Below are 23,841 nucleotides of genomic sequence, written 5' to 3' on the forward strand. Positions count from 1 at the left end.
TATTATTATTACTATTATTATTATTATTATTATTATTATTATTATATAACAGTTAATTTATGGGCCTCAAGCTGAATAAATCGGCAATGGATCAATGTTTCTCAAACTTTTTGCATTTTATTTTGCTTTATTACCTCAGAAATATTTTAGTAGATGCATTTAAAAAAATCCTACCATCGTTTACCATTACAATAAAACAAATTATTTTCTTGTTTTCTCTCCTGTTACTTTATTTTTCAACTGGTCTCCATAATACCAGCGGGATGCTGTGCTGGCAGCAAGGATACTCCTGCACTAGATTGTGTGACAGAAGAGATTTGCCGCTTTCAAGGACCTACCACAAAATATATTAATCGACTATTCTCTATGTGACTTGAGCAGTCTGCTATTTTTAAGGAGCTTCTGCAAAACTCTCTGTTAGTTTCAAGTGCTAATTTAAAAAAACAGTAGTCAAAGATCATCTATGACAGGACCTGCTCTAAAAATATGTCAAAGATCCTATATATTTTTTTATAGTCATCTTTTTTTTGTAAAGCATTAAGTTTTGATTAAAAGAGCTAAAAAATTAATGAATTCATTATTATTATTATTATTATTATTATTATCATCATTATTATTATTATTATTATTATTGTTATTATTATTATTATTATTATTATTATTATATAACAGTTAATTTATGGGCCTCAAGCTGAATAAATCTGCAGTGGATCAATGTTTCTCAAACTTTTTGCATTTTATTTTGCATTATCACCTCAGAAATATTTTAGTAGATGTAATAAAAAAAACTCCTACCACCGTTTACCATTACAATAAAACAAATTATTTTCTTATTTTCTCTCCTGTTACTGTGTTTTTCAACTGGTCTCCTTGGTTACCAGCAGGATGCTGAGCTGGCAGCGAGGATACTCCTGGACCAGGGACAGGTGGGGATGGTCACGACACGTAACTTGTTGGCGGCTTTCAATAATCAAAATAGTAAACCACATCGATGCTTGCAGGAGCACAGCATCGAGACCCCGCATGGTGTCCTGCACGTGACGCTGCACGGCACACGGAACAGCCGCCGCCCTGCCATCCTCACCTTCCACGACGTGGGTCTGGACAGTGCGTGACTCTCATCTGCTGTTTTTTACAGTCGCCTTACTTGTTTTTAGTTTGGGGTCTCATTCACCTCTCTTTGTGTGCTGCTGCCAGACAAGAGCTGTTTTCTGCCGTTGTTCAAGTTTGAGGAGATGCAGGAGATTGTAAAGAATTTCACCCTGATCCACATCGACGCTCCTGGTCAAGAAGACGGTGCTGCCGTTTACCCAGTGGGGTAAGTTTTCCATCCACCGACTCCTCCTGTAACCTTTAATCTTCTGAGAGTTTCTAATCACTACATCTCCACCCTTCAACCTTGCGATTTCATTCAATGCAGATTAAAGCGCTCAGCTAATCGCCCTTTTACATTTTTAGTTTTTCATCACTTTTTACTTTTGGTACTGTAAGTTAAAGTCTGCAGTGCAACCACATCATTTCACCATTTGGAGATGAATAAAAGTATGTCTTATTCTATCTATCCTATCTATTCACACACTATGACCTCTCTCTGCTGCAGGTACCAGTACCCCTCCATGGAGACCATCGCAGAAATGATTCCCGCCGTCCTGCAGTTCTTCAAGTAAGTCATGAAACAAACATGCTCCTAACGTTGTGACACTTAACATTGACCTTGTGTCTCCTGCAGCTTCCGTACTGTGATCGGAGTGGGCGTGGGCGCCGGGGCGTACATCCTGTCCAAGTTCACAGTGAGTGTCGACAAATGGGACGATTCAAAAAAGCATTGCGATGTCTTTTTTTGGTGTCTCTGCAGCTTGCTAACCCGGAATCCGTGGAGGGTCTGGTTCTGGTTAACATCGACACAAACTCCCGAGGGTGGATGGATTGGGCGGCTCAGAAAGTAACTGCATGATAGCGTGCATTAAAATGCTCTCATCCTGTATTGCTTTGTAAGATAATGAAATGATGAAGCACTCTTATTGATTCGCAGCTCAGCTCTGTGACGTCCTCCCTCACTGAGCAGATCCTGTCCCACCTTTTCAGCCAGGTACATTTACAGAATGGGCAGGTTATTTCAAGCGATGAAATCCAACATGAGCTAACATTTGGTCCCCCGCAGGAGGAGCTGTCGTCCAACACAGACCTGGTGCAGTCTCACAGAGAGCGTATTGCGAAAGCGCCTCACCTGCTTAACATTGAGCTCTTCTGGAAGACCTACAACAGGTAATTGCATCAAAACATAGAGCAAAAGGCTCTGGGGCGGATTTTTCCATATAGCGACAATATACTGGAATAAACTCAAAAACATCAAAAGACTGTCTTTTTGGACTTTAAGGGGATTTACCCTTTTTGTGGGTTTTGTCTATCATTCACAACCCTTATGTGAGACAAGAACACCATCCATCCATCCATTTTCTACTATTTGTCCCTTTTGGGGTCGCGTGGGGTGCTGGAGCCTATCTCAGCTGCATTCGGGCGGAAGGCGGGGTACACCCTGGACAAGTCGCCACCTCATCACAGGGCCAACACAGATAGACAGACAACATTCACACTCACATTCACACACTAGGGCCAATTTTTAGTGTTGCCAATCAACTTATCCCCAGGTGCATGTCTTTGGAGCACATATTTTTTTATTTCTTTTATGCATTCTAACATGGAAATAAATGCTAGCAAGAGTCAGCTAGCAATGGAGATCATTGGGATTCAATCTATTCTGCCAATAAAGAGCTCTAAAAAGCATCCTTAAACCCCATCAAGGTTTTATATGCACACTGTACGTATATATGTAATGTATAATACATTCAAAATTACATGTAATATTTTTACATTTTGGTCATTTTAAGCATTTGGCGGTGCATTAATTTCACAGACGCATTACAACGTTCAGTATTTCCTTCAACAACAACAACTATTACTATTCATGGAAGACTTCATGAGAGCCAACAACAACTTCTTTAGGACAAATGATGATCCAGAACCTTACATTTTTTAGCCTGAATATACGCATGATGAGCTACAAATTTTAGAAGCTGAGTGCTTAGCAGAACCAGCTTCAGTGAAACAGTAAGCATCATATAGCGCTGGTGCTAAGTGCCGAACAACAAATACAAACTACTAAGTACGAAAAAATACAAAAATTACTTACTGTATAATGTCTGCTCTCACTGGGATACCGACTGATGGGATGTTCATTATTTCCTGTTTAGATTACGATAAATAATATCGTAATCACAATCCTCATGCATGTTAACATAAAAGGTAGGAACAAACAAGTGTCTTTTCGTGTCTTTCTCATGGGCCTTGTCGATATATCTATTTTAATGATTAATTCAAGTTTTTTGTTGCAGACTATTAAAAAAGTAAAAAAACCAACTGTTTTACTGTACATCACAAATTCGAATGCATAAAAAAAGAAAGCCATATGTGTTCTTGTCTTGCATCGGGATTGTGAATGATAGGCCAAATTCCAAAAAAGTGCAGTTCCCCTTTAATTTTGTGCAAGATGAGACAGAAATGTTGCACACATCATATTCAATGGCGGAGTACAAGAATTCTCTCTGACACATTGAAGGATAAGTCGCCGCCTCCCAGTCATGTACATGCAGATGCACCATTCTTGGCCATGTCTTCCATGATGACCAAGTTCCAAGCTGAGTCCAAAGAACACTGCCCAGTTTCCTGTTCTGGATCACTAGATGAGTTAAGAATATTGTGGCGTTTTTGACATTGTCATCTTTGTCCACCCACCCCCCCACAGCCGCAGAGATTTGAACCTGGACCGCAGCTGCACTTTCAAGTAAGCCTCCTACTTCATTGCGTATTTTGTATCATCTTCATATTGAATGTCCTCTATCAATGCTAACCAGGTGTCCCGTAATGCTGGTGGTGGGCGACCAAGCTCCGTACGAAGAAGCTGCTGTAAGTGTGACGAGCATGGTGCTATTTTTGTAATGGTTGGACTAAGGGGAGGTGACGGCGACAGACACTAGATGGCAGTATGTACAATGATTTATTATATATATTAACCATATATATATATATATATATATAATAATCAAACAATACAAACATAAACTAAGGAAAATGGAGTGTGAACTAGATCCAAAAGTGTATGTGATGTGTGGCTATGTGTGTGATTAGCTGTAGTGTGTGTTACCAAGTGTTGTGTTGGGCGAGAGGAGGAACAAGGCAGGAAGACAGTCCATTGGGCAGGCAGATGATCCAGGGCAGGAGAGAAGAGGCAAGATCCGTTTCCAAGCGGGAGGTCGAGAATCCAAAAGGGCAGTCCGGGAGGTAGGGGAAACAACAGGGGATCACGGAAGAACACGGGAAGCGCTGCAGGAAGACAACAGGAACATCAGAACACAACGGAAACACGGAAGTCACAGGGGAGGCACGAGTTCGCGGGATGGAAGCCAGACACGGGATGCTTACAAGGGTAAGAAGACTATACTCCGGCGAGCGACGACAGGTTGTCCAGGCTTAAGAAGACCGCTTGATCATCACAGGCAGGTGTGCCGATTTCCGGTAAATGATTGCAGCTGGCGGCTTCTGCTGGGCGGAGACGCGCGCGGCGCGTCCCTGGCTGAGCGCGGCCGTGGGCGTGTCCCGAGGTGCACTCACTGGCGCGCACAGATGGATGAACGGCGTTGGCAAGAGTCTGAGCCGTAACAGTACCCCCTCCTTATGGACAGCTCCCAGATGTCCTACAGGTCGAACCACAAAAAGCACAGGAACAAACATCATGGGAGGGCGGAGGGGCGAACTGGTGGTGGGTCGCCGGCCCAAGTGTCCCCGAATCCACCGGGGACGAGTCTGGTGGCGGCGGCGAGTAGAACGCCGCTGAAGATGGCGAGGCAGGTGACCAAGAAATGACCACCATCTTGGCCGTAGGGAAGGCGGACGCGAGTGGTACCATGGTGCGTCTCGCCGGAAACGAGAAGGAGACGTCGGAGGCGTGGAAGCAGCAGACGTCAAAGCCAGAGACGAGGAGGGCAGCTGAGGAGCTGGCCGAGGTGCTGAAGCCGGCGCTGCTGGCCGAGGTGCTGAAGCCGGCGCTGCCGGCCGAGGAGCAGAGGTCGGCGCTGCCGGCCGAGGTGCAGAGGTCGGGGCCAGCCTGGGAGCTGGTGGAGACGCGGGGGCCAGCCTGGGAGCTGGCGCTAGCTCGGACGCTAGCCTGGGGACTTCTGCTAGCTCGGACGCTAGCCTGGGGACTTCTGCTAGCTCGGACGCTAGCCTGGGGACTTCTGCTAGCTCGGACACTAGCCTGGGGACTTCTGCTAGCTCGGACGCTAGCCTGGGGACTTCTGCTAGCTCGGACGCTAGCCTGGGGACTTCTGCTAGCTCTGGTGCTAGCTCGGACGCAAGCCTGGGGACTGGTGCTAGCTCGGACGCTAGCCGAGGGACTGGTGCTAGCTCGGACGCTAGCCGAGGGACTGGTGCTAGCTCGGACGCTAGCCGAGGGACTGGTGCTAGCTCGGACGCTAGCCGAGGGACTGGTGCTAGCTCGGACGCTAGTCGAGGGACTGGTGCTAGCTCGGACGCTAGCCGAGGGACTGGTGCTAGCTCGGACGCTAGCCGAGGGACTGGTGCTAGCTCGGACGCTAGCCGAGAGTCTGGTGCTAGCTCGGAGGCTAGCCGGGGGTCTGGTGCTAGCTCGGAGGCTAACCGGGGGACTGGTGCTAGCTCGGAGGCTAGCCGGGGGACTGGTGCTATCTCGGAGGCTAGCCGGGGGACTGGTGGCTGCGGCTGGGAAAAACAGAAGAGAGGTGGAATTTGTCTGGCAGGGGGTAGCCTGTCTGGATGCAGCTGCGCCACCACACCAGCACAGCCACCAGTGCTAAAATGGAAGAGACTAGTACTATCCCCCCCCTCCGAACGCGGATGCCAGACGCTTCCAGCTGACTGAGGGACAGTCACAAAGGGTGGGAGGTGGGTGGCCAGGCGGCGGGTAAATTCTTCCATCCCTACAGCACTGCTAAACAGTCCAAGATTTTGCTGAGGTGGGCTAGAAAAATTGTCCAGGGTGGATTGAAAAGAAAAAGACATCCTGAGAGGGGCAAAAAGGAAAAAAAAAAACCAAACAAAAAACGAGAAATGTCTTTTTTTCTTCTTTTCTTTTCTTTTACTGGGGGCGGGGTTGAAGTCACTGGGGGAGGGGCTAAGGAACTGTGCCGTCAGGTCCCTAATCAATTGGCCGGAGTATACTGTAGTGGTTGGACTAAGGGGAGGTGACGGCGACAGACACTAGATGGCAGTATGTACAATGATTTATTATATATATTAACCATATATATATATATATATATAATAATCAAACAATACAAACATAAACTAAGGAAAATGGAGTGTGAACTAGATCCAAAAGTGTATGTGATGTGTGGCTATGTGTGTGATTAGCTGTAGTGTGTGTTACCAAGTGTTGTGTTGGGCGAGAGGAGGAACAAGGCAGGAAGACAGTCCATTGGGCAGGCAGATGATCCAGGGCAGGAGAGAAGAGGCAAGATCCGTTTCCAAGCGGGAGGTCGAGAATCCAAAAGGGCAGTCCGGGAGGTAGGGGAAACAACAGGGGATCACGGAAGAACACGGGAAGCGCTGCAGGAAGACAACAGGAACATCAGAACACAACGGAAACACGGAAGTCACAGGGGAGGCGCGAGTTCGCGGGATGGAAGCCAGACACGGGATGCTTACAAGGGTAAGAAGACTATACTCCGGCGAGCGACGACAGGTTGTCCAGGCTTAAGAAGACCGCTTGATCATCACAGGCAGGTGTGCCGATTTCCGGTAAATGATTGCAGCTGGCGGCTTCTGCTGGGCGGAGACGCGCGCGGCGCGTCCCTGGCTGAGCGCGGCCGTGGGCGTGTCCCGAGGTGCACTCACTGGCGCGCACAGATGGATGAACGGCGTTGGCAAGAGTCTGAGCCGTAACAATTTTATGTTATCACTAGTTTATGTGTTTGCTTTGGCTCCCGGGACCTCAATGATTGTGTGAAACAGTCAAGTAAAACCAGACTACTAATTATTGATATTCATCATCATGCACCGTTCTGACTGCCCCCACCTTTATGTCTGCCTACGCCAACTGATAGCTGGGATGCTTGTACCTCAAGTTTTTGCTTGCAACTTAAAGCATAAAAATTCTTATCTCAAAACGTTTTTTAAGTTGAGGTACCACTATATTTACTTTCTCTGGTTACTATTTACATTTATAAAGGAATAATTCCGTTACTAATTCAATCACTTTTTTTAGGAAAGTAACTATGATGCACAAAACATCAGCAACACAACCAATGTTGTAATAGAACACAATAATGAGCAATCTACTCTGTCAGCATTAAAAGTGATGATGAGTTCATTGTAAATAACAACAGCAAGTTGCATGACTTTTGCAGCAACAACTAAAAAAAAACCAAACGTTTGTAGAGGTAGATAAAGTTAAAGTTTGTTTTTTTTTGATTGAAACTTTTATTAGTAGATTGCACAGTGAAGTACATATTCCGTACAATTGACCACTAAATGGTAACACCCGAATAAGTTTTTCAACTTGTTTAAGTCGGGGTCCACTTAAATTGATTCATGATACAGATATATACTATTTTCATAATACAGTCATCACACAAGATAATCATCACAGTATATAAATTTAATTATTTACATTATTTACAATCCGGGGTGTGGGATAAGTCCCAATGATTGTGTGGTGAAATTTGTCCCCTGCATTTTACCCATCCCCGTGTTCACCCCCTGGGAGGTGAGGGGAGCAGTGAGCAGCAGCGTGTGCCGCGCTCGGGAGTCATTTGGTGATTTAACCCCCAACTCCAACCCTTGATGCTGAGTGCCAAGCAGGGAGGCAATGGGTCCCATTATTTGTAGTCTTTGGTATGGGTTTGAACTCACAACCTCCCAGTCTCAGGGCGGACTCTCTAACCACAAGGCCACTGAGCTGGTGGGTGCTGGCCCCTCATGATACTTCAAATGAAGCTACTGCCATCTAGTGGAGTTTAAAAAAAGAACCACATCAGGAGGTTTTCTACAGCCTCAAAGCCAATGAGACTCTGTTAATTGGAGAAGTTGTGTCTTTTGCTGGAACTTTATTGTTGTCTTTCCCTCTGTTCCCACCAGGTGGAGTGCAACAGTAAACTGGACCCCACCACTACATCCTTCCTCAAGGTAACTTCCTTTGTCTTTTCTCCCGCTGTTTTCCAATCATTGTCGTTTTTCCTTTTACACCAACCAATGTTTCCTCAGATGGCGGACGCTGGTGGTCTCCCCCAGCTTACTCAGGTAAACAAAAGGAGTACTTTAAAGCTGCCAACAAGTAACAACCTCCACGGGATGTTTTGTGTTCGCAGCCTGCAAAGTTGACAGAGGCGTTCAAGTACTTCATCCAGGGAATGGGCTACAGTAGGTCACCACTGTCAGGCTGGTCCTGTATTCAGCAGCAATCTGAGACCGAACCTCCCACTTGTCTCCCCCACAGTGGCTTCGTCTTGCATGACCCGCCTGTCCCGCTCGCGCACCACCTCCCTGTCCTCATCGTACTCCATGGACGGGTCCCGCTCGCGCTCGCGCACGCTGTCGCAGGGTTCGCAGGGGGGGCAGATGCCGCCCAGCCCCTCCCAGACCATGGAGGTGTCGTGCTGAGGAGGAGAAGGGGCCGAGGACGGGAGAGAAAACCAAGAGAAAGGTGCCAGTCGAGACGAATGGGTTCCCATGTTTTTCACTACAACTCCCATCATTCCCCGGCAGAGCAGAATATAGTGGGAAGGTGGAGGCATCACACTGAAGTCCAAGTCCTTGCATTCTCACTGTGTTGACTAAGGAAAACTTTATGAGAACAAAAAAGATTGATGTAAATTGAGGGTGGTTCTGGTAAACATTAAACATGGCGCCTCCCTCTGCTCTGTTGGCCCTTTAATTTAGACCGGTCGCTACAGGCCATTAATAATAGTAATAATCCTAAAAAAAAAAAGAGTAATATTGTTGAAGCAGATGTGTTGTTTTTCTTAACACCATAGCAGAGATAAACAATGTGCTAGTTGAAACATTTTGAACTCATTTTTGTGTTTGTAACCTGCACCGAGGGTGAGTCTCCCTCTGTGGCTGCCAGGTTGTAATGTCTTCCAGCAGTCTTTCGCTGTTCTCGTGCCCTCATCCGACAGGGTTTTTTTTTTAAGCTGCTTTCCTCGGACTTTTTTTTTCTTCCATGTGGCGCTGAGATAGAGAACGCTATAAGGTCCGCTTCGGCTAGCAAGAGTGCTTCCAGTCGCCACAGCAGCGACGTCGCTAAGTAGCATGCTAGTGCATTGAGAAGGGATCACTGTGTTTAATCTTCTGAGTTTTTTTTTTAAGCTCTCTTAACCTTAAAATACCTCCTAACTCAAAAACCCAGCCAGCATACTTGAGTTGATGTGCACTGAAAGGAACTCCACACAGTTAGCAAGCAGGAGACGTAGCGGTCGAGTCCAGAAATAGCCTGAAAAGTTCTGTATTGTAATGATCACTGCCAGCAATAAAAGGCTTTTAAAATGTGAAAGATAATCAAACAGAGCTTAAGTTGCACCTTCTAAATTGTCAGATGGAATAATGATTCCGCGAACGCTAACCACTGCCATTAGCAACATTAGCTGCCATTTTAAAGATCTTCAAAGCATCATTCTAATCAGACCATTAGCTTACACCGAGTTGGGCCCTAACGCATATTTTCCCCTGTTTTTATTAATACTTGCCTAAAACTGTGAGCCAAACTGAAGACATAGGTGGTTGCCAAAAATGAAGAGGAAAAAATAGTGGTGCTTGTGCGTGTGCGGAGTCATAGAGGGACGTGTGACTGGAGGTACAATATGTAAACATTTTTGCCCAATTTTCTTTCCCGCCTTTTTTCTGTCGCATCTTCTTTCTGTGTACGTTTACCCTCAAAATACTCACGTTAGTCGATCGTGTGATAGTTCACGTTGTCATTTTTTTAATTCTAGCAATAGGGAGAGTCATGTTATAAACATTGAGACAAAAAAAATCTGATTTATTTGTGTGACAAAAAAAAACAAGAAAATGTAACACATTATAAGATATGAATAAAAACTTATGAAAAGTATCTTGTGTTTTTGCTGCTTTAATGCTTTCCACAAAAGAAAATCTAATTTATAAGGTCCAAACTTCAGTTGTAATGACTTTTTTCACTCCCGATACGATACCAATATTGGAGCCTTGATTATTGGCTGATACTGTAACGACGTGGGCGCATAGTGATGCGGGTGTGGTTCTCCCAAGGATGCAGACGGCTTCGGACACAGCTTGCAGGTAGGAAAATAATTTATTGAAAATATAAATCGTACGGGGAACGAACAAAAGACGTGCAAAACCAAAGTCACTGGAGGTGGAGTTTGAAAATCAGAATGTGACTGACTAGACTTACACTTAGCAAAAATGTCCTGATAATGTTTTATCTTGGAATAAAAGTTATTTTGACTTGGCTGACAGAAAGAAGCAGAAGATATGGAAAAAAAATCTTGATCAATGACGTCATCTGAAGTGGGCGGAGTTACCTCTTCGGGGGGCGCCATGATGTCATTGTTGTAGCTGTCCATGTGACTGACAGCCCAATCGGAAAATTGTTTGGCGAAGTGGTCGATGGGGTTGCCAAACATCTGAGGAGGGGGAGCTTGAGCTGCATGTAGCTTGCTTCGGTCCGGGGGAGGAGTTTGCAGGAGCGGCGCGTCTTGGCAGCGAGGGAAAGACCTTCTGGCCGGCTTCCGTCTTCGCTGACGCGTCCCGTACTGCGGGGGGGTGGCGATGTCCTCGGGCCAAACGGAGTGGATTGGGACCAGCTTTCCGTTGGGACCCCATATCAGGTCCTGGCGCTCCGAGGGGGAATAGCGAAGAGTTTCCGCCTCCATCGCTCGCAACACCTCCCATGTACCTTCGTCGAACTCCTCGATGGCCGCCGCGGGAGAATTATTTGCTGGCTTCCTACTGTAACGACGTGGTCGCATAGTGATGCGGGTGTGGTTCTCCCAAGGATGCAGACGGCTTCGGACACAGCTTGCAGGTAGGAAAATATTTTTTTGAAAATATAAATCGTACGGGGAACGAACAAAAGACGTGCAAATAGCAAAAGGCAAAAACAAAAGGACTAGCGTGGGAGCTAGCAGGCAAAATGGCATAGCGTGAAAAGCTAGCGGGAATCAAAGTTGTCGTTATCTGTTGTATGGGAACAAACTAGGAAGCCAGCCCGAGTGAGGCCAGGGCAAAGACTAAATAGCCCTCTGATTAGTGCCCGGGCAACAGGTGCGCGTCCCGAACACTAACCAGAGGCAGGTGAATGTAATCAGTTGACATGGCAACTGAACACAAACAAAATCAAGGTGCTGAAAACATGTGACTCAAACATAAACAAACTATGATCCGGGCAGCGGATCGTAACAGATACGATATTAAGCCGATACAATATCAGCGCATATCATAGGGCATACATTATTTTGTAGTGTAGAATATCAGAAAAGGTTTGAGCAATACAAATTAGTCAAACAGAAAACAATGGTGCGCGTAAAAAACACTAACCTATTTATTATCAACCATCTGGAATAGACATACACTATATTATATTAGTATTTGGCCACCCATCCAAATGATCAGAATAAGGTGTCCTAATCACTTGGCCCGACCACAGGTGTATAAAATCAAGCACTTAGGCATGGAGACTGTTTCTACAAACATTTGTGAAAGAATGGGCCGTTCTGAGGAGCTCAGTGATTTCCAGCGTGGAACTGTCATAGGATGCCACCTGTGCAACAAATCCAGTCGTGAAATTTCCTCGCTCCTAAATATTCCAAAGTCAACTGTGGGCTTTATTATAAGAAAATGGAAGAGTTTGGGAACAACAGCAACTCAGCCACAAAGTGGTAGGCCACGTAAACTGACAGAGAGGGGTCCGTGGATGCTGAAGCGCAGAGTGCAAAGAGGCCGCTGACTTTCAGCACAGTCAGTTGCTACACAGCTTCAAACTTCATGTGACTTTCCAATTAACAGTACGCAGAGAGCCCCATGGAATGGGTTTCCATGGCCGAGCAGCTGAATCTAAGCCATACATCACCAAGTCCAATGCAAAGCGTGGGATGCAGTGGTGTAAAGCATGTCGCCACTGGACTCTAGAGCAGTGGAGACGCCTTCTCTGGAGTGATGACTCACGCTTTTCCATCTGGCAATCTGATGGACGAGTCTGGGTTTGGAGGTTGCCAGGAGAACGGTACATTTCGGACTGGATTGTGACGAGTGTGAAATTTAGTGGAGGAGGAATTGTGGTGTGGGGTTGGTTTTTCAGGAGTTGGGCTTGGCCCCTTAGTTCCAGACAAAGGAACTTTGAATGCTCCAGGATACCAAAACATTTTGGACAATTCCATGCTCCCAACTTTGTGGGAACTGTGTGGAGCGGGCCCCTTCCTCTTCCAACATGACTGTGCACCAGTGCACAAAGTAAGGTCCATAAAGACATGGATGACATAGTCTGGTGTGGATGAAAGACATGGATGACATAGTCTGGTGTGGATGAACTTGACTGGCCTGCACAGAGTCCTGACCTGAACCCGATAGAACACCTTTGGGATGAATTATAACGGAGACTGAGAGCCAGGCCTTGTCAACCAACATCAGTTTTGTGACCACACCAATGCGCTTTTGGAAGAATGGTTGAAAACTCCTATAAACACACTCCGCAACCTTGTGGACAGCCTTCCCAGAAGAGTTGAGGCTGTAATAGCTGCAAAAGGTGGACCGACATCATATTGAACCCTATGGGTTAGGAATGGGATGGCACTTCAAGTTCATATGTGAGTCAAAGCAGGAGGCCAAATACTTTTGGCAATATAGTGTATATCTTTATGTTGGAGTAGTAATTTATTTTTTGGCGACATTTAGTGATCACAGTAATTCATTATGTTAAGCTCATGACTTGATAAATAGAATGATGCGGACACGTACAGTGTGTTACTGGATACTTTCAAATACGCTTCTGCCTTGAAGACTTTGTATCTGTAAGTAATATACAACTTTTATAGGGACAAGCTGTAAAAAATGGATGGATGGATGGAATCATTTTTTTCTTGTGTATATAAACAAATGTGGGGTTTTAGACTGCAATATTGTTCAATTAAGAACTCCTAGCACATATGTCTTGCTTATGTGCTAATGTGTGCTTAGCTGTCATGTAGGTGCTAGATCCCAGTAACCCATTGCCTACCATGTTTACCTTTTGTAAATGACTTAAATACAAGAAAATACCAACCTTGTGTGCTCATTGAAGGACATTTAGATGTTATCTGGTTGTCAGGCTTTGCACAAGTAAACACGCTGCAGAACTTAGGAGCTTATATCGTATATTTTTAATGCAAGCTGATATCATCCAATACTTGTTTTTTTTTCTGATATCAATATTGGATTGGGACACTCCTAATATATACTAACAAAATATATACCAAGACATACAAGTATATTTTATATATATATACATATATATATATATATATATATATATATATATATATATATATATATATATATATATATATATATATATACAATGTCTATATATTATTAAAAAGATATATGTATGTGTGTATGTATGTATATCATAATTTATTAAATATTAACATATATACTTTTGTTTGCAGTAATATTACTTACATCTTTACATTGAAATGATTGAACAGTTTGAGTTATTATTATGAGTTATTTGTGTTCAAGCTGGATTTGCTAATAGTAGAGCAAATACTTCGATTTTTTTTGTGCAGTCAATTCATTTTTAAAATCGGATTAATCACACTTTTGAATTTGGATCAATAGCAATTAACCACAGGTTGTTACTCGCTCGAATTACAATTGTATTGACAGAATGTCATAAAGGAACATCCATTGAGGGTGTTTTTGGAGTAAAACATGTCAGTGAGCCATCAGCCTGTACTTACTCATCTTTGCACCGACGTATGCATTGACCTGATCACTGACCATAACAACCCATGCGGCCTTTTAGGTAACCATCACGGTTAAGGTATAGGAGCATGTATAGTGAAAATAAATTGCATGATTAATACGCGTACATACATCCGTGTTTTTTGCGATAATCCTATCTTTTGTGATACAGTGCAGAAAGTATTCACAGCGCTTTACTTTTTCCTCATTTTGTTATGTTACAGCTGTATTCCAAAATAAAATACATTCATTTATGTTTTCAAAATTCTGAAGACAATGACTATGTGAAACGTTTTTTTTTAAAATTTGCAAATGTATCAAAAAATAAAAAATAAAAAAAATTGCACAGTCTTTGCTCAATACTTTGTTGATGCACCTTTGGCGGCAATTATAGCCTCAAGACTTTTTGAATACGATGCCACAAGCTTGGCACACCTATCTTTCCGCCATCAGTGTGTAAATGGGTGTGTAAATGGGTGAATGTTGTGTATAATGTAAAGCGCTTTGGGTATTATTTCAAGCATAGTAAAGCACTAAATACAGACCATTTATCGTTGGGCATTTTCGTCCATTTCTCTTTGTAGCACCTCTAAAACTCCGTCAGGTTGAATGGGAAGAGTTGGTTTTCATCCAGGAGGTCTCTGTGTATTGCTGCATTTATCTTTCCCTATATGCTGACTAGTCTCCCACTTCCTGCCACTGAAAACATCCCCACAGCATGATGCTGCCACCACCATTCTGTAGGGATGGTATTGGCCTGGTGATGAGTGGTGCTTGGTTTCCTCAAAACATGATGCCTTGCATTCACGCCAAAGAGTTCAAGCTTTGTCTCATCAGACCAGAGATTTTTTTCTTTTTACATGGTCCAAAAGTCTTTCCAGTGCATTTTGGCCAACTTTTTACTAAGAAATTGCTTCTGTCTGGCCACAATACCATACAAGCCTGATTGGTGGATTGTTGCAGAGATGGTTTCCTTCTGGAAGGTTCTCTTCTCTCCACAGAGGAATGCTGTAGCTCTGACAGAGTGACCATCGGGTTCTTGGTCACCTCCCTGACTGGATTAAGATGAATACAGCAATGTACACATATCCTGGATCAAAAAACAACGCTTTCCATCCAACCTGATGGAGCTTGAGAGGTGCTGCAAAGAGGAATGGGCAAAACTGCCCAAAGATAGATGTGCCAAGCTTGTGGCATCAAAAAAAAAATAAAAAAATTGAGGCTGTAATTGCTGCCAAAGTTGCATTAACAAAGTATTGAGCAAACGTATTTCTTATGTACATGTGATTTTTTCTTTTTTCTTTTTAATACATTTGCAAAATAAAAAATAAAAATACATGGTCATTATGGGGTATTATCTGTAGAATTCTGAGAATAAGGCTGTAACATAACAATATGTGGAAAAAGTTAAGCGCTGTGAATACTTTCAGGATGCACTGTAATCACATTAGTTAGGCCCTATTTTTTTTTGTTATTTGTTTAGTAAAACTTGAAAAAAGAGCTATTGTCTTCTTTTACCTTGGTTTTTCAGATATAAATAGAGACATGTATATGCAATTTCATTCCAGAGACATTTGTTATTTTTGCACCATCTACATTTATCAAAGCAACTGTATTTTAGGCACAGTTAACCCATCTGAATGTGTGTTTGTTTATAGCCTATACTGTAGAATTTTGCAATGCCATTTTTTTTAATCCATAGGAGGCTTTACGAACACACACTAACATTTAACTATATCTATAATTATAATATAAATCTTGACCCTTTTTGCACTTCCTTGATGCAAAGTCATCAATAATGTAATCTGTTTGGCAATCAGAAGTTACAGATGTGCAATTCTCGGAGAAATCCACAAACGTGGGTGTTATATGTTTCTGAAAGTTCATTGTCCTACACGACGTTAAGCAGGTATGCACATACACGGACAGCTATTTTAATGTTAATGTCCCTAAAACTTCTGATATCAAAATTAAAATCCTGAAGATTCTGAGGCTCTCGCTTGGCGACTTAAAGTTTAAACTCCCTCCACAGATTTTCTACAGGATTAAGGCCGCAGAGAAGACCACTTTAGGAACTTACTTTGACTGGCTGTATGTTTTTGGTCATTGTCATACTGGAAGAACCATCCTTGACCCGTCTTCAGTGTTTTGGCTTAGGCCAAGAGGTTCTCAGTCTTTAATCCAAGATTCTACAGTACATTACCCAACTATCATCAGCCCTCCAATGCAGTGAAGTCTTTTTCTACCCTTAGTAGTGAAACGTAATGTTTCCATTTTCATGTTTGACTGTAGAGATGCTGTTGTTGGGCTCATATCAGCATTTCTCCGCCTCCGAACACGTCCGGTTGAGTTTAGACCATTTTGATTTATTAAGCTTCTCCCACAAGTTTAGATCTCACTTGTAGCTTCAGAGTGAGCACGATTGACTGTTATCATTGGTTTCTTCCATTTTCCAACAATGGTTTCATCATCTCCAAGCTTCTTGCTGAAAGGCAGCATTAATTATTGCTGGTTGGTTTGCGATCAAAGAGTTAACTTAATCAAATGCAAATGAATTAATAACCTTTTATTGTTTCTCCCTCATCTATAGTGTTTCTGTTAAAATTAAGTTACTATGATTTTGGAAAGTGATAAACTTGTGCCATCCGCAGAGAATTAATTAACCATTTCTGGTTTAGAATGTTTAATGTAAGGCCTGATTTTCTGATGTTTGGTTCACATGTGCTTTGATTAACTATTTGAGGTAATGCCTTTTTTTTGGGTGTAGCAAGTTACAGTACTTACAATGAGTTTGCAGGCCAGGACGAGGACAACCGGTCCGTTTGCATTGTAGTGGTGACGACCGAGATAAACACCTGTGTCAAGTTAACATTCACTTCTGCAACCGCCGGAAGTACATCAATGATCTTAAATGTAGAGTGCGGCAGTAAATAATAACACATTCAGAAAGCTGTATCCCTTAAAAAGCATCTGGTTGAACCTTTTTCAATCATACACTAATGTATTAAATTATCTTAGACCCAAATTACTGCTCTTTGTCTTTTACTTTGAAAGTCAAATACAGGATGCTTTGCCCTTGTCACAGAGTTTTGACAGGTCACTGTTGGATGATATGATAAGCATCGTGGAGACGAACGGCGTGCTTTTTGTTGTTGCTGACATTCCTCAAAAAAACAATACTCCCGTTTTCCAGAAAGTTTGAAGAGAGAACAAACAAACACGAAGAACATGAGAGCAGAAATGGTAAGTTTTTTTTTTGTGTTTTTTTTTGCGGTGTTCGACGAAACACGACGTAAAGTGTGATAATTTAATGTGTTGTATCAATCAATGGTGTTGTTTCAGGAGGGGACATTGGATGGAGACCGCGCCACAAGCGAAAGACGACCTGTACGTTGTTTTTTTTAAATTGTGTTTTAAATATTGTTATTATTTGAACTTTGTGGTATTCGATGCATGCTCATGAATTGTCCCCCAGCCTGAGTTTTGCACCGTCATCCAACCAGTTAGACACCTTCTTTAACACAACAGACACTTTAGCCACTTTCGAGTTAGCTATGTTGTACTGGTAAATGTGACTGCACAAATATAACTTTCTTGTGTACTCTAATAAATATAATATTTAAAGATAGTTTACTGTCAAAATAAGCTCATTAGAATAGTATTACTTGGCTTCTTTACTTAGGTAGGTTGGCAGGTAGGTAGGTCTTTATTGTCATTGCACAAGTACAACAAAACTTTGTTTTCAGCACAAACCCGTTCAAGATTAGACAAACAAACAGTGTACAGGGTTACAGAACAGGACGCTGATGGGTCGCCACAAGGCGCCCCGTGAAAGATGGAAAAAAGGTAAATGCCTGGGAAGGATGAGTAAAAAAAATACAATCTAGACTGAGCTCCTAAGGGGGCCCAGTCTGGAGTTGGGAAAAACAAAACTCCATGGCAAAGCACATATACACATTACAACATATATCTCGAGATATCTAGCAACAGAGGGGAGGGAGTGGGGGCCACGGTGGGAAGGCTGCAGCTCTTCAGGCGCTGCCCAGCCGTCCATCACCCCCAAGGGATATTTAATATAAATAAGAAAGTCTAGCTGGGCGTATGTATTTGTACATACTATTCATCTGAACACATTGGCATCATTAAAACAGCGCACACCAAAAAGTGGATGAGGTGAAATGTACGGAGCCCCTAAAGGGACACGGAGGGAAAAAAAATGTTTTGCGAGATCTCGCAATACTTTTTGCGAGATCTCGCAAAAGTTTTTTTTTCCTATGTCAGTGAACCGGACGTAAAACAGACACAGCGAGTGGTTGGGGGCGGGAGCGTGGTTAAGAGGGGAGGAGTATATTTACAGCTAGAATTCACCAAGTCAAGTATTTCATATATATATATATATATATATATATATATATAAGAAATACTTGACTTTCAGTGAATTCTAGCTATATATATATATATATTTTATTATATATATATATATATATATATATATATATATATATATATATATATATATATATATATATATATAAAAGTAATACTTGAATTTCAGTGTTCATTTATTTACACATATACACACACATAACACTCATCTACTCATTGTTGAGTTAAGGGTTGAATTTTCCATCCTTGTTCTATTCTCTGTCACTATTTTTCTAACCATGCTGAACACCCTCTCTGATGAAGCATTGCTGTGTGGCACGCACAAAAGTGCTTTCATCAAATGCACTAGAGTCTGGAATCTTCCATCTCTCCCTAGAATGGCCCAAAACCGGTCAATCTTTGCTTCCTGAGGAAGATCTTCACTGCCAAGCACTTGGTAGCAATGTTCCCTCTAATTGTTCATGTGTGTGAGCAAACACAAAAACTCCCTGAGCATTCAGTGGAGCACATGTGAGCAACATCACACGTGGCAATACCAGCAGCACATCTATCTCAAACCAATCTTTTATAATAACACACAAATGAGAGGAGTCATTTTCATGAGATTTTTTAGTAATATTAGTGATTTGGCCCACTTGTAATGAAAATAAAAGTAATCTTGTTTTTCATAAGCTATGGATTAGTATTGTACAATATGTCTGGGTGGGGGTCCTGCTTTGGAAATCATTTGTACCCCTTTCAGAGATCACATTTAGTTCCCCTTAAACATCCTCATGTTGCACAATGAAATGTAAGCATAGGATGACGTGTGCATTCCTGTAACTTTCTCGAGTAACAGCATTCCATGATTAATGTCAATAAATTAACATTAATAATAAATGACAGTAGAATAAGCACACGTATGACTGAGCAGTCATAGTGTAACTTTGTGTGGTGTTTGAGTTGTCCGACTTTTTGTGTGGCCATAAACGCACCAGTGGCTTAGTGGTATGCGTGTTGGTGACATATGACAAGTTGCTTTTGGCCTGGTTTGTACGGCAGAAAATGACTAGTTTTTCGAGATAGAAGTTTTTTATTCATGTTTTTGGTGTGGTTATGGCCGAATATAAACAGTTTTGCTCAATAAAGTGATCGATAAAATTCCTGCACTCGAAGCATCTCGATAGACGTTACAATAATTGAACGGTGTTGACGAACACCGTTAGGGCCGCTTGTTGTCACTGTCACTCAGAGTTGCATTGCAAAATTACACAGAATAAATGTGTTTATTTTTGTTTAGAATTCAGACGGGATTTGATTTGGTGCGCGGCATATATTTACTGTGCGCAGAGGACGCTTGAGCTGTGCGCAATTGCGCAGGCGCGCACTTTAGAGGGAACGTTGCTTGGTAGTCCACTACTTCTTCCCGGAGGCTATCCAGGTCTAATCGCAGCTGCGGCTTGGGACTTACAAGCGTATTTCTTCATCTTACTCGTCGTCGGCGTCCCCACGGCTGTATCTTCCTCGTTCTTTTGCTTCGTCTCCTTGTTGTGTGCGCAGTTGTGCACTGCACTCTCTAAAAGCCGTAGATGTTATTGTCACATATGCATGTACAGTAGATGGCAGTATTGTCCTGTTTAAGAGTGTCACAACATTGCTGTTTACGGCAGACAAACTGCTTTACGGTAGACGAAAACGTGACTGCTCTTGTTGTGTGTTGTTACCGCGCTGGTAGGACGTTAATGAAACTGCCTAACAATAAACCCACATAAGAAACCAAGAACTCGCCCTCTATCATTCTACAGTTATAACGTGATTGGGCAGGCACGCTGTTTATATTGTGGGAAAGCAGACGTGAAAACAGGCTGACACGTCACTCAGGTCCGCATGGAGCTGGAGGAGGCCTGGAGGGGGCGTGGCCTCCAGCTCCGCCTGAATTTCGGGAGATTTTCGGGAGAAAATTTGTCCCGGGAGGTTTTCGGGAGAGGCGCTGAATTTCGGGAGTCTCCCGGAAAATCCGGGAGGGTTGGCAAGTATGGTGTCGTAGGAAGGGGATTCATATGGCCTTATTTGTCACGGTTTACCTGCCTCATAAAACATGATGAATTAGATGTGCACCATTCACTTAAGCCGCCAGATGGCAATAGAGTGTTGAATGCTGTCAAACTTGTGTTAGTGGCCACGTGTCTACGGCGGTCACTTGCCGATAGCAGCCACAAAAATTTCCCCGGCAGAAAAAAGTAATGTTTTTTTACCTTGCCTATAGCAGCCACCTGTTTAACGTGGCCAGCGGTTACCCATTTTGCATCCCAAAACATTTAATTGACTATGTATAGCGGCCATCGATTTAAAAACTTGCCATACCACTGTCCGTGAAATTTAATTTCTTAAGTGGGATTTGCGGTGGCCACAGCGGGATCCCAACCACAGGGTCGCAAGCAGCCAGACCATGCAGCCGTGCTGGGACTCAGCAATTCACGTGAGCAACAATGAGCAGGCTGAAATTTAATAGCACTGTTCAAGCTTAGAAAGCTTGCAAAACTGTATTTTAGAAACGGTTTACCACAATTCCGGATGCATGCACACAAACATGTATACATAATTGTTTAAAGGTTAACATGTATGAAATAGTATAGTGGTCACCTGTCTATAGCGGTCGCTTTCTTTGTTTCCCTTGGTCACCATAGACAAGTCTGACTGTATCTTAAAATGGGTTTTGTGGCAAATCCAACTTTGACCACAGTGTCATTGGGACCCATTACCTCCCTGCTTGACACTCCGCATCAAGGGTTGGAATTGGGGGTTAAATCACCAAAAATGATTCCCGGGCGCGGACCCCGCTGCTGCTCACTGCTCCCCTCACCTCCCAGGGGGTGATCAAGGGTGATGGGTCAAATGCAGAGAATAATTTTGCCACACCTAGTGTGTGTGTGTGTGTGTGTGTGTGTGTGTGTGTGTGTGTGTGTGTGTGTGTGACAATCATGGGTACTTTAACTTGAACTTTAACAGTTTCTATGTTGGGTAGCGCTTTTCATCATTTTCTGCAGACTACATTGCCCCACCGCCACCATCCCCTGACGGGAGATCCACCCAGGAATGAGGCCATATTAACCCTGTACCTACTGTATATCAGCAAAATGAGCTAAAAAAAAAAGGTAGCATGCTAACATTACCATGCTAACAAAAGTGTGCTTACATTTAGCATTAGTGTAATACTAAAATATATGGCACTGAAGTGTGTGCTTGCTAAATTAGCTAAAAAAGCTAGCATGCCAGTGTTAGCATGCTAAAATGCTACCCGTAAAATGAGTCAAGTACCAAAATATATTAGTTAGGTGTACAACTGAAAAAATAATAATTAGATATGCTCAGCAATCATCAAGTACCAAAATATGACTGAGGTGTATACCTACAAAATTAGTTAAAAAAACAGCATACTTGCGTTAGCATACTACATGGTGGCATTTGTCAAGGAACTCAATATTTGACATTGAGGTGTTTACCTGCAAAAGTAGCAAACAAATCTAAGATGCTAATAATATTAGAATGCAAACATTTGTGCCCCCGGGCCACACTTTGGACACCCCTGTTCTAAACGTTTGTAGTTCAAGAGTACACAAACCAGCTCCAGCAGTACAATTTTTTATTCACATTTTAATTATGTCCTAATTGTTATTGTAATTTTATATATACCTTTTATATTCATGAATGCATTTTATTCTTACTCAATATTTGTGTATTTTTCCTATACAGACATTTTTTTTAGTTGAGGGAAAATTCAAACTCGTGATGTCACTGCTAAAACATGAAAATATGACACCGCTTTATGGAATATTTATAATTAAAACACAACAAAAACGAAATTATTGGCATAATTTCAGAATCATTCCCACCAAAAGAGTAATATTTGTGTAAATTCAAATATTATAAATCTTTACATATAACTGATAATAGCAATTGTTCCTTAATTAATACAAAAAAAATACAAGTCAGTCTTTTTAACGGCTATTTGAAGGGAACGTCTCCTCAAAATCAGGCTCCCTTCAGAGAGCCATAAATCCCATCTCTAAAATATCTTGTATTTTGACTTTGCAGAGTATTTTGCTGCTTCAAAACATGCTGAGAAAAGCTTCGCAAAGTTCACTCGACAATGAATACCAGGTATTTTTTATTTTAGCTTCGGTCTCGTTTCTGTGAAGATCCTGATATTTGTCTTCTTGTTCTCCTCCGCAGACTCTCGTTTCATCGCCCTCTGAATTAAGCGTTTCTCCTGTGGATGGTTGGAGAAGCAAACAGGTGAGCTCCCTCTCGTCATATTTGAAAATATATTAATTAATGCCTTTTAGCTATAGGATAGCCTCCCCAACTGTGAGCTGGCACAGCTGAAGTTATAAAACAGTATGCATTATTTTCAGAAGGCGTGTCTCTTAATGTTTGTTGTTAATTTCTTAGAACGCCTTTAAGACGGAGAACAATCAGCCGGCGCCTGCTTCAGCTGAGGTGACATCCACGCCCTTCTTGCTTTTTCGACCTTCACACACACTAGCGAGCACTCTGTGACTTGCACAACCACTTTGTGTCTGCATTTTAATAAAGTTGCCTGAAGCTAACTATCTAAAGCTGTAGCTCAAAGCGGTTCCCTAGCAACACAAAGCTATACACAACGCGGCCGTGAGAGTTTGAAAACATTGTAAGCGTTTCTCATAACAGAAAGTGATCAGCTAAATTTAACTGTATTAATGAATATTAGTGAATTCTACATGTACGGTTTGTAAGGCTTTCTGTAAGATCACGGTTAAAGATTCCAGATCCTGAAACAGTTAGACTTGAATGACGCCATAGATAGAAATTCCAACTCGATATACCTCACAGATGTGACGGAATGGGAAAAAATTCCAAATTGTGAGAAAAATAAAATCTAAGACCTTTACTGATTGTAATGAAATTGATATGGAAACGCTAAAAAGGTTATTAAAGAGATTTCAGAACCGATAACGTATTCCAGTAACCTGTTATCATTTCTAACAGGAAGATTCCCAATCAAAATAAAAATAGCAAAGTCATACCGATGTAAGACTGGAGACAAACACCGGTTTACAAACTATAGACCAGTCTTCTTACTGCATCAATTTTCTAAATGTATAGAAAAAATATGTAACAGATTGGGCAAATTCATAAACAGAAGTGGAACACTCGCCTGTACAGATACAGAGTCAACGTCGATGGCATTAATCAAAATAACGTAAGAGATCACTAATGCAATAGATGGTAAACAGTGTACAGCTACAGTGTTAATGGATCTAACAAAAGCATTTGACACAATTAATCATAATATCTTAACAAATTAGAACCATCCGAACTGTATCAGAGGGTTGGTCTTGAACCTGATAAGAAGCTATTTAAACAAAAGTTAAATCGCTGTTTGTTGTGCTGTCATTTTTGTGTTTGCACAGTTACTACATTAAG

At 42.3% G+C, this 23,841-nt stretch overlaps 2 protein-coding genes across 9 annotated transcripts in view; both read left to right on the top strand.

Moving 5' to 3' along the window:
* The window catches only part of ndrg2 (NDRG family member 2), a 39,698-nt gene extending 29,557 nt beyond the window's left edge, over positions 1-10,141 (top strand). For 2 of the 3 annotated variants that reach the window (XM_061960836.1, XM_061960835.1), the window contains 14 exons: positions 882-926; positions 1,002-1,107; positions 1,198-1,318; positions 1,601-1,663; positions 1,730-1,790; positions 1,856-1,942; positions 2,033-2,089; positions 2,162-2,265; positions 3,803-3,841; positions 3,912-3,963; positions 8,170-8,217; positions 8,296-8,331; positions 8,400-8,451; positions 8,528-10,141. In XM_061960836.1, coding sequence (XP_061816820.1) covers positions 882-926; positions 1,002-1,107; positions 1,198-1,318; positions 1,601-1,663; positions 1,730-1,790; positions 1,856-1,942; positions 2,033-2,089; positions 2,162-2,265; positions 3,803-3,841; positions 3,912-3,963; positions 8,170-8,217; positions 8,296-8,331; positions 8,400-8,451; positions 8,528-8,691 — 1,035 coding nt within the window. In that variant the 3' untranslated portion in view covers positions 8,692-10,141. The remainder of the gene's footprint in view (positions 1-881; positions 927-1,001; positions 1,108-1,197; positions 1,319-1,600; positions 1,664-1,729; positions 1,791-1,855; positions 1,943-2,032; positions 2,090-2,161; positions 2,266-3,802; positions 3,842-3,911; positions 3,964-8,169; positions 8,218-8,295; positions 8,332-8,399; positions 8,452-8,527) is intronic. The other variant, XM_061960837.1, reaches the window with a different exon arrangement.
* Positions 10,142-10,814: 673 nt separating this feature from the next.
* The window catches only part of LOC133606657 (uncharacterized), a 29,394-nt gene continuing 16,367 nt past the window's right edge, over positions 10,815-23,841 (top strand). Inside the window, exons 1-6 of one of the 6 annotated variants that reach the window (XM_061960831.2) lie at positions 10,815-11,095; positions 17,096-17,253; positions 17,353-17,397; positions 22,471-22,536; positions 22,609-22,671; positions 22,828-22,875. In XM_061960831.2, the coding sequence (XP_061816815.1) occupies positions 17,239-17,253; positions 17,353-17,397; positions 22,471-22,536; positions 22,609-22,671; positions 22,828-22,875 (237 nt within the window). In that variant the 5' untranslated portion in view covers positions 10,815-11,095; positions 17,096-17,238. Of the gene's footprint in view, positions 11,096-16,900; positions 17,254-17,352; positions 17,398-22,470; positions 22,537-22,608; positions 22,672-22,827; positions 22,876-23,841 lie in introns of those variants that run through there. The other 5 variants (XM_061960832.2, XM_061960833.2, XM_061960828.2 and 2 more) reach the window with 5 other exon arrangements.

Source organism: Nerophis lumbriciformis, linkage group LG05 (assembly GCF_033978685.3).
Source record: "Nerophis lumbriciformis linkage group LG05, RoL_Nlum_v2.1, whole genome shotgun sequence".
Classification (NCBI taxonomy): domain Eukaryota; kingdom Metazoa; phylum Chordata; class Actinopteri; order Syngnathiformes; family Syngnathidae; genus Nerophis; species Nerophis lumbriciformis.